The sequence below is a fragment of the Triticum urartu genome, chromosome 7 (genome assembly GCF_003073215.2).
Source record: "Triticum urartu cultivar G1812 chromosome 7, Tu2.1, whole genome shotgun sequence".
In the NCBI taxonomy this organism is placed as follows: domain Eukaryota; kingdom Viridiplantae; phylum Streptophyta; class Magnoliopsida; order Poales; family Poaceae; genus Triticum; species Triticum urartu.
Window position 1 is genome coordinate 200,579,080 of NC_053028.1, and position 14,162 is coordinate 200,593,241.

Genomic DNA, 14,162 nt, shown 5'->3' on the forward strand with positions numbered 1-14,162 from the left:
AGCCAACCATACCGGTAGGAGGAGACACCTCTTACGGTTAGTGTTCGCGACGATGGCCTGGACCCGTTGGGTGACATATAACAAGGTGGTGATTGAGAGGGTCTTTATGTGACATGCAACTAATTATGTTTAGATTTCAGGCCTTCTTGTAGCTCTGGCATCCGCTATCTAGATAACGGGAGGCAACATGATTGATGCGCTCAGGGCCCATCTTGTGTAGCCTCTTGACTGGTTGGTCGTCGGCCCCATAGAGCCTTGTATCTCTTTGTTATTTTTCCCTTTTGGGCCTGTTTGTGGTTATGTTGGACTTGGTGTATGGTTATGTTGGTTTGCTTTATATATAAAGTGGATCAGAAACCTATTTGAAGAGGTATTGACTAGAAGAGCTTGCACTCGGTGTCGAATGAACCTTGCCTTTCACAAACCTCCACGAGCTCATCGTCTTCTCTTGAAGGAGGTCGAAAATGACCAACTCATGGAGCTCAACCATTGTCAAGGTTGGTGGAGGTCACAGACGAATGACCTCCTTGCACTGCCATGATCGCCTCAACTAAATTGACGAGCTAGGCCTTGATAAGAGTAGTTATGATAACCCATTAGAATGAGAGGAACGAAGCCTCGGTCACCACAATATTAGGGCATCTCTAATCAATCCCTAATAATTTAGAGGAGGATGCAATGAGTATCCTTTAGAGGAATATATTTGCTCCTCGAAAAAGTGTCATTTTTAACCGATCCCCTAAACTTAACGGTGTAAAAATGTTTTGGCCAAATCTTTCTAATTTTAGTTTACATACTACATTTCAACTACATATTTGCACACATATTAAATCCAAACATAATAATTAAGGTTCACACAATTCATGAATATTACAAACACATAGTTTACATACCAAATTATTCAAATTCAAACACATGGAAGGGTTCAAATGAAGTAAAGAGCATGGTAAAAGCACAACTACGAAGTGCTATGAAGAAGTGATTGATGCTCAACAAGATCATCTTGGAACTGAGTATGAACTTCTCGGCTCTCTAAATCATGGAGAAGCTTAAATCACTCACCATGCTTCTCCATGACTTTTGCAATGGTTAGAAAAAGACTTGTGTGCATCTGAAATCCCCAGCAAAAATACTTCTCCAGGTAAGTTGGATTGGGGTCAAAATAATCTCTCAAAATCTTGGCATGGTCCTCCGCTCTATCTCAGTTAATGTGTATATGACCGAATTGTGATCCTCTCCTCGGCCGCCGAAAATCTTCATTCAAGATCATGTCAATAGCCATTTCAAAGTCGTCATCATCTTCTTCCTCCTCCTGGGACGAATAGTCCTCGAAGATCATTTCTCTCAACCTGTTCATCTTGACTAGAAATGACTCGGTTCAATTCAATTGACAAAATAAAAATGAGATGAAAAAAACACACACATAACACACTTAGGCAAACCGTCGAACACTTAAAGCGGTGGAGGTGTCACAGCCGGACGATGACGTTGAGTAGATACTAGCGGTTGGGGGGTCGAGATGGCCGGAAGTGGATGGATAGGCTCAAAGGAAGAAGATTTGAGCCTCTTTCCGGTGATGGGGTTGATGCAGCGACAGAGGCGCTTGAGCTCGATTCCAACGACTGCAACGAACGGCGACCGGCTCTGAGTCGGGCAGAAGGGCGATGAGGGCGAAAGGAGGCAGTAGGATGTCGGTGGAGGCAATGGGTTGTCACGAGAAGCAACACTGGTGACGATGCAACGCAGGGTGGGGACAATAGGTGTTCGGTTAGATCAACTATAGCAGATCCCCTAAAATTTAAAGGAGTAAATGACTAACTATCCTTTTGAGGAGTGCTTTTGCTCCTCTAAAAATTAACCATTTTTAGTCGATCCCCAATACTCAGAGGAGTATTTTTCTGTCAAATTCATTTATTTTCTGGCCATCAAAATAAATTCACTACTATATTACTTTATTAAACGACATCTGATTACATATTTCACCAATTCTTCGCTGAGATAACCGATCCAAAGAAAATTACAAGAACAACTAGACACTAATAGAAATCCAAGTGCCCTAACTGCTCCTACTAGTTCGATTAATACTTTCTCTATGTCATCATTTCCAACATTGTTGCCTTTCTCTATTGGCTTCTTGAGCATGCACACTTCATTCTTCTCCGCCTTCCTACAATTGGACATCGCGTCGTCTCTGGTCTTAACTCTAGCAAGTAGTGCACGAACATCTAGCAAATTTCACCCTATCAATAGATCAATATACTCTTCTTCCCAATATCAAAACTTGCATCCATCCTACATGCAATTTTGAGCAAACAATAAGTTCCAAATTGTGATGAATCCGAAGAACAACTATACAAATAGGCACTCACCCCATCCTTTTCGCACTTGTAGGACACCCATCCTAGATCTGCCGATTTAGGCGTCACCGACGGCGAGAGAGGGGGGGAGGGGTGAGCGCGGTGGGTCCTATGGAGGGTTGATGGTGGCACATGGTGGCCGAAGGAGGCAAGAAGGGAGAGGCCCGAGTGGGTTCGGCACGGTGTTGGTGGGTGCGGCCGAGGAGAGAGGGAACATTTTCTTTACTCGGGTGGGGAGGGCGAGTAAATATAGAAGTCCGCGGTGCTGAGAAGTTGTTAGGGATGACATTACATTCTTTTTCTTTGAACACAATACAGATGCAAGCGCTCATATAAACGCGCATACACTCATCCATATAAACATACACACACATACTCTATCCCTATAAGCACCTTCGAAAGACTGAGCCGTTGGTAGACGAGGATATTATTGTCCATCTAACCATCCCAATTACATGTTGCCCGCTGCCATCGCATTTTTCCCAGTAGCATATTCCAATGAGTGATGCTATACATACGACACATCTGCGTCCGCATCTTCAAAAATCGTAGGCGGTGTAGCAGCTCCGTTCCACTTTTCACTCCCTAGTTGACGTTTACCTTGCTTTTAAAACCGTGACCGCGCGCATTTTACTCCAGATTTTACACTTGCGTGAGCTAGGGCCTTCGCACGATCTCCAAGACCCACAAAATTTAATGCGCTAGCAAATCACCCACAATATAATCCGGTAAACAAAGTGATATGATATCCTCATGGACGCCCGATCTATCTGCTGCTGCTGGCAGCGTGGCCGTACGCACTAAACAAATACTAGTACCAAGCTAGAGAAATAAACAAGGAAGAAGGAGGGATTAAAATACGGAGCAGTAGCATCCCACTTGCACCCATCCGTCCATTCATCCGTCCATCCATCGATCTAATAACCTACGCCGGCCCCGTAGTTATTCGTCCCGCTGCGCCTGCCTGCTACCACCTCCCAACCACTCTCCCCCCACCACCGTCGCCGCCTCCTCCTCCGCCTCTTCGTCGTCGAGTCTACCCACCATATCTTTTTCATGGTCCTCGCCTCCCCCGGTCTCTTCCTCGTTCCCCCGTTCCTTCAGGTGAGGTGACCACGCCCGCCTCTTTTCTTGTGCTGTCCGCGTCGTCCCGAGTTCTTCCTCCTCCTTGGCCCCTTCCCCTATCCGTGTACGGATCTTTCTTGCTGGTTCGGTTGGCTCCGTGGTTTCTTTCTTTCATCGCTTTGCCGGTTTCTGCGCCGTGCGGATTTTGAGCCGAGGTGAATTTTGGTCCGCTTCTTGCTCCGGTTGCTGTTTTCTTGTTCCGACGAATTTGGCGTCTGGCTGCGCTCTGCTCCGAACGTTTTGTCAATACGCTCGAATTAAGCAAGAAAGGGACGAGGGGTTAAGTCAGCCGGTTTGTAGTTTGGATGTCCTCGTTGGCATGGGTCAGCTGCCTCGAATTCTCGCCGCAATGGAAATGTGTAGATTTAATGGAGCGCAGTTCTTTACTGCTCCGCGCCTCACTCTGTTCCAGATTAATCACAACCACTTGTTTCAAGCAGACGAATACAAAAATGGAAAAATGAGAGTGATGGATATTTTACCCTTTTTGTGTCCATTTTCAGAGAAACGCCGGCCTTTCTCCAACCTGTGTTCATTTTCAGTGCTTTCCCGTTACTAATTATTATCTGTATGTTTTTGGCTGCAGGATCCTGTCTAGGACCGTGTGCAAAACTATCAAATGTTTGTAGAGGCTTTGAAGAAACCAACAGCAAGTAGCTTGATCAGAAACCGTTCCCACCTCAGGTACTGCACCCAGCTCTCTTCCAACCATTCTTGCTACCAGTATCATGATTTATTCTTGTACCTTGTAGTAGTAGTCCCTTAAATCATATTTTCAGAGTCTGTAACACTGAATCAAACGAGTGCCATCAACGTTTGTTCACCTCATTTCTTGTGCAAAAGGCTATGGTGTGAATACGATTGGCTAATTCATGTTGGAAGTCATGAAAACGATGTAGTTTGGTTCCTTTTCCGTGAACAAAAGGGGAGGGGGGCTATCATGCTTTACACTTTTCCCAGAAAGTTACCGGGCAACACGGCTTCAGTATCAAGATCAAATAGCTGCGTTACTTTGCACATACAAATGTGGATTCTCCGAAAATACGCGTAGCTCGTAACCGTTATCAATCCCTATAGTTGTTGTAACAAGACATTTTGTCACCTATGCTAGAACAGTTGTTAGTGGAATTTTCCACCTTGCTAGTACAGTTGTTAGTGGAATTTTCCACCTACAGCTGTTATAATATGGAGACTGCCCACCAGCATTTCAATATCTAATTTTGCTCTATTGCATATGAAACTACTATTTCCTATACCAACTGAGATTCTAATTGTCTTGCGAACATTTCAGAGGACGTTAATGACTGGATGGTTTTCGAAGATTGCCAACTGGAAGAGCTCACCTTTCATACACATGAATGCACGGAGCAAACGTCAAGGCTCTTCATTATGCTTCACTATGCTGTGGATGCTTCTGTTCCCCAACCTCTGGATAATATGCAGCGGCAGTATTCAGAAACACATTCTCCTGCCAGGGTTCAGTGGCTCAGAAATGGATTACATTGATAACAATGGAATATTTCTGCTCTCGAATGGATCGGTGTTTGGCTTTGGTTTTGCCAGCAGCAGTGCGTCAGAGAGCACATCCTACCTTCTTCAAGTGGTCCACCTGGGCACCACTACCGTCATCTGGACTGCGAATGCTAACTCTCCAGTTTCGCATTCGGATAGCTTTGAGTTTGACAAGGATGGCAAGGCCTACCTGCAGTCTGCAGGCTCCAGTGTCTGGACTGCCAATATCTCTGGCAAAGCCACCTCTATGCAGCTGCTGGACTCCGGCAATCTTGTAGTGCTCGGCGAAGATAGCTCTTCTCCTCTGTGGCAGAGTTTCAGCTATCCAACAAACACACTTCTGTCTGGCCAGAGCTTCAGTGATGGCATGACACTTGTGAGCCATTCCACCGAACAGAACACGACACATACACTTCAAATCAAATCTGGGGACATGATGTTGTACGCAGGGTTCCAACCATACTGGTCCGCACTGCAGGATAGTAGGCTGATCGTTAACAAGGATGGTGCAATATACTCTGCGAACCTCAGTTCAACTTCTTGGTCCTTCTATGATAAATCAGGTTCTCTTCTATCACAGCTCATCATAGCGCAGAAGGGTGATGCCAACACCACGTTAGCTGCTGTCCTCGGTGAGGATGGGTCAATTGCCTTCTATATGCTGCAGAGTGCAAATGGCAAGACTAATCTGCCAATCCCAATCCCACAGGACTCGTGTGACACGCCAACCCACTGCCAACCGTACTCTATTTGCAATAGTGGGACAGGATGCCAATGCCCTTCAGGCCGCGGCTCCTATCCAAACTGTGACCCTGGTCTCGTATCACCTTGTAAGTCAAAAGAGGTGTTTCAGCTGGCTCAACTGGACAGTGGAGTTGGATATATCGGTACTAGCTTCACCTCACCTGTGCCTAAGACAAACATCACAGGTTGCAAGAATACTTGCATGGGAAATTGCTCATGCATCGCCGTGTTCTTCGACCAAAAAACAGGCAATTGCTTCATTTTTGACCAGATTGGTAGCTTGCAGCAGAAAGGTGCAAGTAAAACTAATTTTTCATCTTTCATCAAGGTATCTAGCAGTGGCTCAGGGCAAGCTGGGAGTGGCAATGACAATGGAAATCACAACATTATTATTGTTGTCATTATAGTCGTAACTTTGGCTGTCATTGGTGGCCTCATTTATGTCGGTTTCTTCATTTATAGGAGGAAGAGGTATCCTCCGTCCTCACAAGATGAGGCTGGTTCATCGGAAGATGATGGATATCTGCAGACGATATCTGGAGCACCAGTGCGGTTCACTTACAGGGAGCTCCAGGATGCAACAAACAACTTCTCTAACAAGCTTGGCCAAGGAGGATTTGGATCTGTATATCTGGGAACACTCCCAGATGGCAGTCGCATTGCTGTAAAGAAGCTGGAGGGCATAGGCCAAGGGAGGAAAGAGTTCCGCTCCGAGGTGACGATAATTGGCAGCATCCACCACATCCATCTAGTTAAACTCCGAGGCTTCTGTGCTGAGGATTCACACAGGCTTCTTGCATATGAATACATGGCGAAAGGGTCACTGGAAAGGTGGATTTTCCGTACTAAGGAGGATGATCCCCTTCTGGACTGGGATACAAGGTTTAACATTGCACTTGGAGCAGCAAAGGGATTGGCATACCTCCATCAGGACTGTGAATCGAAGATCATTCATTGCGACATCAAGCCTGAGAATTTCCTGCTTGATGACAACTTCCTTGTGAAGGTATCTGACTTTGGCCTTGCCAAGTTGATGAGCAGGGAGCAGAGCCATGTTTTCACGACGATGAGAGGCACGCGGGGCTATCTCGCGCCCGAGTGGATCACCAACTACGCCATCTCAGAGAAGAGCGACGTATACAGCTATGGCATGGTTCTGCTCGAGATAATCAGCGGGAGGAAAAATTTTGATCCCGTGGAAGGCTCAGAAAAGGCCCATTTCCCGTCCTTCGCTTTCAAGAAGCTGGAGGAGGGCGATCTTCGCGAGATCCTTGACTCCAAGCTGAGGTATAACGACAAGGATGAGCGACTGGAGATCGCGATCAAGGTTGCTCTGTGGTGCATCCAGGAGGATTTCTACCAGAGGCCGTCCATGTCGAAGGTGGTCCAGATGCTCGAGTGCGTCTGCGACGTGCCCCAGCCACCGATGTCCTCACAGATCGGATATAGGCTCTATGCGAATGCCCTCAAATCGAGCAGCGAGGAGGGCATGTCGTCGGGGATGTCGGACTACAACAGTGAGGCTCTGCTTTCAGCAGTGCGGCTCTCTGGTCCTAGATGACAGTATGAATGATGTGTATAGTGTGTTTAGTTAGGATGTTGGTGTTCAATTTTGGGGTAGGGCCTGTTGATTTGGTGATCATTTGTTCACATTGATGTCATGTATATATGTTGATCATTATTTCAGGTGGCACTTTTTTATAATAGTTTTACCAGATGAGGTTTGTTGTGGAAATTAATATATCTTTTTTGCCAGATTTAGTTTTTAAGCTATAATTATTTTTCTGTTTTGAGAATACAGAACTATCAGCTTAGGACTCCCTGTGTACTGAGATGTCTCTCTAAATGGTCTTGGTAAACTTGTGGCATATTCAGATCTTCTTGGTTTTCGTGTGTGATCTACTTATATCAAAAGTTTGACAAATAATGCTACTCCCTCTGTTCACTTATGTAAGGCGTTTTAGGCAGTTCAGACAGCACCCAAAATAGTTCAACATCAGCTGTCTAAAACGTCCTACAAAAAAGAACGGAGTAGTGTATATCCACTCTTTCATCAGAGAAAAATCAAAAGAAACTGTCTTCCAAAGTAAAAAGATAGATTTTCGCTGAATGATGAGATCCATTACATACATCTGATCAACGGAAACTAGTTTTCACCTGAATCAGCAAAACTGCAGAACTACTGAAGGGGAAGAGAATGCTTGGTTTTCTTCCAGTTCCAGGTGCACACCATCTACATGCCGATGCAGGAAAACTCCAAGGCATCGACGCCATGGTGTGTATCGACAGGAATTTTATGTCGCCTTTCTTACCAATCTTCTAGAATAACCGATGGCTGTTCGCAGCGAGAAAGAAATATGCAACAAACTTCTTTCAGGGCCATGCCGATGAGGAGCTGTGCTGCTTGCTGCGCCTGAAACACAGCAGGAACAGCAGTATGCAGACCAAAGCACCTGCCTGGATGGTCTCAAACTGACCATGGGTGACCATGATATAGCAGAAAATGATATGAACTAAACATTTGCCATCCTGCGCCGTTACCATCAGGTGAACAGGAAATCAGTCGCATGTGTAACATTTCCTATTATGTTACACAATTTCGCTGTTACTCATGTACTACAACTAGTTTCACTTTGCAAAATATTGCATGTAAAACTAAACTCTTTCATTTAGTTTGTCAATTGTACACTGAAGTTTGTCTTGAACAAGCCAAAACAATCGATTTAGTCTGTCCTTCCGAGAGATTCAGAGAAACTATCCGCGCACCGGTATGCGGGCGGATCACAAAAGGATGAACATGATCACAAAAGCACCAATAAGGCAATGGGCTCTGAGGGGATATCACAAGACAGCAGTCCATGCACGCATTCCGTGTCCGGTCATTTTCATCGTAGTGCTGATCTTTAGCTCGCGACGGGTTATCGGAGAAGGAAGCTATCCAACGGCTTCTCAAACGCGAGGAGAAGGCTCAGGAGCAGAAAGGGCATAAGGAATATGAACATCCAGATTGTGTTGTGGCTGTACACAGTGCTTGGGAAAGAGGGGAGGGGTCTGAACTTCCCTAGCTCCTCTAGCAGGTCTCCGTGATCCCGGAAAAGAAGTAAAAGCTGCAGTTCGAGCAGGATGGATCAGACTAGTTGGATTTATCATGAACCAACAGGCTAAAAATTACTCTTGGATGAGGGTAAGGGGTGGGTCGCGATTGTGGTGGTACCTCGTTGTAAGCTTCCAGAGGGATCTGATCACTCCGGGTGAGCACATTGAGCAGTGACAGGTATAACAAGTAGTCACGGGCCTGTATAGAAGACATGATGCAATGTAAGTTGAAGGCCTGACTTAAATAAATTGAAGTTTTTTTTACAAAGAGTTTTTATTTCGTAAGGAAAGATGTTAGAGAAGCCCATATATAGTATATCAAATAGGAACCCACATTCGAGTTTGTGAGGACTTGAATCGATGTGGCGGGGTCATGCATCAACTCACCCAACCAAGTGATTTAGGCTCACTTTGACCCCCTAACGTCGTTTATTTCAGATGTCATATTCCACACACCCAAAGAAACATCAAGAAATCCTAGTAGTAAGAACATACCAATTGACTCCGGCTTAACTCAGCCAAATACAAGAGTGCAAGAAAATATGATAGAGGCTTTTTTCTTTCACGGTGAAGTGTTTAGAAGTTATGTGACCGTAAGAAATGATTGCTACACTAAGCGACCTGATGGATAACATGCATTACTAAGAATTGTTCATGCACAGTTAAACATGGCATAGACATTTAGCTTCACTAACATTCCTTTATCTGAACCCGTTCCCATGTCCAAGTTTCTTCGAAGCAATCATGTTTTTTTTTTATGAATTCATATACACTCTCCTTATAAAGAAATTGTTTGTTAAATTTTAAAAAACTTGAGTTTTGTGGTCATACATGCACAAAAACCAATGTTTTTTTTGGCTAGTCACACTTATTATGGTTCACAAACATGAGGGAGTAGTGCGAATTGGAAAATACTTTAGGAACGGAAATGCTTCACAAACTAGTTATAGCTAAAAGTTATATGTACCAGTACGACAGATTTATATCTATATCTATAACCTACTATTAAAGGGAATAGGTATTCTTGGTTTGGTTTCGCTTTGTTTCGTCCCGTTTAGGTGATTTTTTTGGGTTTCGTGTACGTTCGTTATCCTGCCTCCTTACTTGCCCAGTTTAAACCAATTGGAAACCGACTCAACCAACGAGGCAAGCAATGAGGCAACGATCCGGAAGTCCATCTAGCGGTAGCAGGCCAGCCTTTTTTTTTCTGGGCTAGCAGTAGCAGCCTAGCCTGGCCTTTTTTTCTAACGAGCTAGCGGTAGCAGCCCTGTCGATGGATTGAAGGCAGCCAGGCCAGCACACATACATACGTAATCAGTTTTAGCTAAATCCATTGCCTAAAAAGAACTAAATAGTTCCGCCATGCTTTCTTACATTAAATCGTGTCAGTTTATATACATCATTAACTTGCTAGGTAGGAGTAACCAGCAAGCTGATTTGAGAATCATTAACCAGATGATTAAGGCATGGACGTAGAAAGCAATCAAATCTATGGGCACCGGTTGTGGCCAAATTTATCTGTATTCATGATATGCGTGCATATGATGCACAAGAAGAAATTAACTCTACATTCAGTCCGGTGGTGGACTAATTAAACTGGATTCACGACATGCATGCATATGATGCACAAGAAGGAATTAACTCTGAATGCCCCGGTACTGGTCTAATTAGGGGCTATGGGATTTATGAGATGCATAATTAAAATATTAAAAGAAAGAATTGCATGTCATGATCAATTGGACATTGTGAGAGGGAGTTAAATCTGAATTCCAAGGAAAGACGAGAGATGAAATCTCCTAGATTTTAATGGAAGGAAAAATAGTGCATAGAGAGATTAAATACGGATTGGGCTAAGGGCACTTTTGAACACATTATATGTACTTATTTAGATTTAGATACTCCCTCCTTTTTCCCTTTAAAGCGAGTAGTAGCTTCTTTAACGAACACCGTTCAAAAGCTGTTTCTCACCAAATTTAATTACACGTTAATTTTTTTTCTTTCGTTGCAACGCACGGGCATTTGTGCTAGTATCCCCTATTTATTTTAACTTAACAAAACGAAGATCTACCTAAGCATTTCATTCTGCAGCTTAAATCAGAAATATTTCAAACCACAACTGCCAGTGACTCAGTGGAATACGACTTGTTCTCATCAGATTCCCATCATATGGATAGATCAACTCAAACTTACAACAATGCAGAAAGTTGAAACCCAAGACACACATAATATATTTGTATGAAAGGTATCAAGTCTGATGTTGTCAGACAGATACAGTATAATGAAACTATATTGCAGTCATAAAACAAGTGAGGAATACATCATACATGAAGTAAAATATTTCATTATTTTGTTTGATTAAATCATTTTTTTCTCAATGAAAAATTAGCTCCAACGCAGGTGATCCAAAGAGAGAAATACATATTTGTATTGTGCTTCGCTGGCAAGCATGGACTCAATCTGTGTACATCAATGATTGCTGACAACCTTTTCTTTCGAGAAAAGGGAACCATGAACAGTTTCAATTAATTGCTGACAACTTGCAAGGCACACAGGACACCAAATCATTGAGAAGGAGGACCCAAGAAAGTTTCTTGGTATGCACTCTAGACAATGAACAATAATCTAGAGTCTAGGCGAGAACTGTGTATCACTCCATTTTTTTTTGCCAATTATTTGGAACACGTCTATCACACCGTTATTTTTTTCCCAATATTTAGAACATGAAGCATGTGCTTTTGCACCCCTATTACGGATATATCGCCGTTGTGACAGAAATGCAATATCCAAGTAAGCAGCTAACACTGAAGATAGAGCGTTGGTTTGAGCCCAAGTCTACCTTACAAGAATTTGGTTACAAGAATTTTCTTGCTCTGGATTCGGCCAATTTAAACAAAACGAATTGTACCATGGTAGCGAAAGGGGCATGTGCATTCCAAGAAACTGGAAACCATACAAACATTGGCCAAACATTTCACCAGGACTGATAATTAGCAGAGTATATTTTGGCCATGAACCAAACATACTCATAGCGCCCTGTCTATGAACACTGAAAAGATTCGCAAGTCACACTGCATGTCTTTTTATACTATTATCATTTTGCGAGGAAGCATTGTTCAAAGTTTCATTAATAAAATTTCTCACCTTAACTCTCTTAACAAAGCTAAGAGATTCCTCAAATGTGACAGGTTCCCACTTAGACATAGAGCCCCGACAGCTCAGGACCAGACCCTGGATTGCCTTTAAAGGCACAAAATTTCACAGATTCCTGCAGGTAATGATTAGATAATGTTAAAGTTTATATTCCACTAAAGAAGAGAGAAAGCAAAATGCACACACCCAACTTGCAGCTTCACAAAAAAGATGACCCTAAATAGTTCCTTTAAAGAAATATAACGAAATAATTGTACAATTTCTACTAAAAATAGTGCCTTTTACATCATCAGAAACTCAGAGCCAAGAGAATACAGTTTCTCAGACAATTACTCGAGAGCAGAACCAAAACGCTATAGCGAATTAGCAATTAAACAATTTATAACATCAAGACATCAAAATTCACAAGATTTGATTTTAAGAAAAGAGAACGGGAGCATTCGAGCTCACAAAAGGTAAGCATCATAACTTTGTCAACACCAAAAATTATTTTAATTATCCTGCAGTGATCATTTTTGCAGGTAGAAGAGATGATATTCTGCTGGCAGCTATAAGAATAAAATAGTTTATTCTGACCAGCTCCATGGTCAAAATTCACAAGGCACAAATATCATCCACAAACAACAGGTACAGATTAGGGGCAGTCGCCACTCGCTAGGATGAGTAATTAATCAACAGATCAAGAAGCAAACCTATAAAGAGGATATAAACTGCAGTTATCAGAATCAGACGAACGCATTCTTTTAGGGGCGGTGATCAAGAACGAGAGCCAGAGCACCAAAATCCATCTCTAGGCAACGAAGTGAGGGTTCTCCCAAAAAGGAAGGGTTCTTTCTCACCTGGAAGAGACAAGAAATGGATGAGACTGGGAGCCACGGCGAACAGCTTTTCCCCCGAATGAGCGAGCCCTTTTGGAATCCGTCGGGCAGACCGGCGAGAAGAGAAAGATTAGGTTGGAGATGGCAACAGGGGGAGAAGAGGGGAGACTAGAGGAAGGAGGCTGCGCAACAGCAACTGGGCAGGGTGGCAGCTGGGGGTTGGACTCGAGCGAAGTGGGGGGCGAAAGCAGAGACCGGGAGGACGAAGGACCAAACCAGGCTGGGAGTGCCAGGGACTAGGGAGAGAAAATATGCGGTGAAAACAAGCTGTAGTGGAAAATAGGTGAAACCAAACGAAAACATTCTCTTCTCCTCTCTCTCTCCTCCTTCCTTCTACTAAAAATATGTTTTATCTTTCGCTTCTTTTTCTTTCTTTTTTTTCAGAAAATTTTCTAATCTATTCCTCATCTGTGAAGATAGAACAACAAACATGTCAGCGTCCCAACTGCAGAAGCAGCGAAGATCGACCGGAACACAGCCAAGGCAACGAAGGAATCAGCAGAGTCGGCAGCAAGAGGGAACACGCTGGCAGCAGAACCAATCACGGCAACCAATCAGGAGCAAAGTCGCGTCATCGCCATGCCACATCGGATCAAGCACCCCAACCGTCTGTACGTGGGGCCGGAGTGGAAGAACCATACATAAGGCACATCGTTCGGCGGGAGCATCATCCGGGCTTGGATCAGAAATCGGCACAGCGGCTTTTCTTTTTTGTTTCCTCCCTGTAGCGAGTTGTATCTGAGTGATGAGACCGATTCAACCCTCCTACCTGTAATTGAAACCTAGATCGAACTATTACCTAACATCCTGGTATCAGCTAGCCACCCACCACCCTTCGCCGCCGCCGTCGCCGCCCTAGAAACTCGTCGCCAGAAGCAAGCGCGCGACCATCTCATCGCCGCCATGGATCCCGCACTGAAGGCCTACCTCGACAAGATGAACGACGAGGCTGCCGCCTGCGCCGACAAGATGCGCGAAGAGGCCGCCGCTCACGCCAAGAAACAAGACGGCGACACCACCGCGATTCTGCAAGCTTTGGCGACACAAAAAGCATGCATTGACTCCCTTGTCACCTGGAAGCCGGAGCTGGAGGCGCGATCCGCGCAGCTTGAACTCTTGGTCGCGGCTCTTCAAGCTGCGTCGTCCTCTACGCCGCTAGCGACCCCTCCTGCGGTCGCACGCGAGATCCAAGGGCAACCATGCCGCGGCGCGTCACTGCACACCGGGGATCCTTCGTCGGTGATCCCCGAGTCACCGGCGACGCCCCCGGTCATGGGTATGACCATAATTCCGTCCCAAC

At 44.4% G+C, this 14,162-nt stretch overlaps 2 protein-coding genes across 3 annotated transcripts; one reads left to right on the top strand and one right to left on the bottom strand.

Annotated features, from left to right (window-relative positions):
• Positions 1-2,942: 2,942 nt before the first annotated feature.
• LOC125525342 (G-type lectin S-receptor-like serine/threonine-protein kinase SD2-5) lies at positions 2,943-7,499 on the top strand. Of its 2 annotated transcripts, none has more exons than XM_048690342.1 (3): positions 2,943-3,461; positions 4,069-4,166; positions 4,774-7,499. In XM_048690342.1, exon 3 carries the CDS (start codon positions 4,783-4,785, stop codon positions 7,297-7,299), a length of 2,517 nt encoding a protein of 838 aa, XP_048546299.1. In that variant the 5' UTR covers positions 2,943-3,461; positions 4,069-4,166; positions 4,774-4,782; the 3' UTR covers positions 7,300-7,499. The 2 variants fall into 2 exon arrangements, with proteins under 2 accessions (XP_048546299.1, XP_048546300.1); XM_048690343.1 differs by lacking the exon at positions 2,943-3,461 and adding an exon at positions 3,468-3,637.
• An 887-nt stretch (positions 7,500-8,386) lies between these two features.
• LOC125525343 (paired amphipathic helix protein Sin3-like 4) lies at positions 8,387-13,105 on the bottom strand. Its single transcript, XM_048690345.1, has 4 exons — positions 12,824-13,105; positions 11,976-12,099; positions 8,953-9,033; positions 8,387-8,845 (listed from the first exon to the last, which is right to left on the bottom strand). The coding sequence occupies exons 2-4, from the start codon at positions 12,033-12,035 to the stop codon at positions 8,657-8,659; spliced, it is 330 nt and encodes a 109-aa protein (XP_048546302.1). The 5' UTR covers positions 12,036-12,099; positions 12,824-13,105; the 3' UTR covers positions 8,387-8,656.
• Between the last annotated feature and the right edge of the window lie 1,057 nt (positions 13,106-14,162).

Excerpts from the sequence above, each read along its gene's own strand:
- LOC125525342 (XM_048690342.1), top strand. The coding sequence starts at position 4,783 with ATGACTGGATGGTTTTCGAAGATTGCCAACTGGAAGAGCTCACCTTTC.
- LOC125525343 (XM_048690345.1), bottom strand. The coding sequence starts at position 12,035 with ATGTCTAAGTGGGAACCTGTCACATTTGAGGAATCTCTTAGCTTTGTT. Across the intron at positions 9,034-11,975 it reads GCTTTGTTAAGAGAGTTAAG|GCCCGTGACTACTTGTTATA; the intron begins GTGAGAAATTTT and ends TCTTCTATACAG. Across the intron at positions 8,846-8,952 it reads CTCTGGAAGCTTACAACGAG|CTTTTACTTCTTTTCCGGGA; the intron begins GTACCACCACAA and ends CTCGAACTGCAG.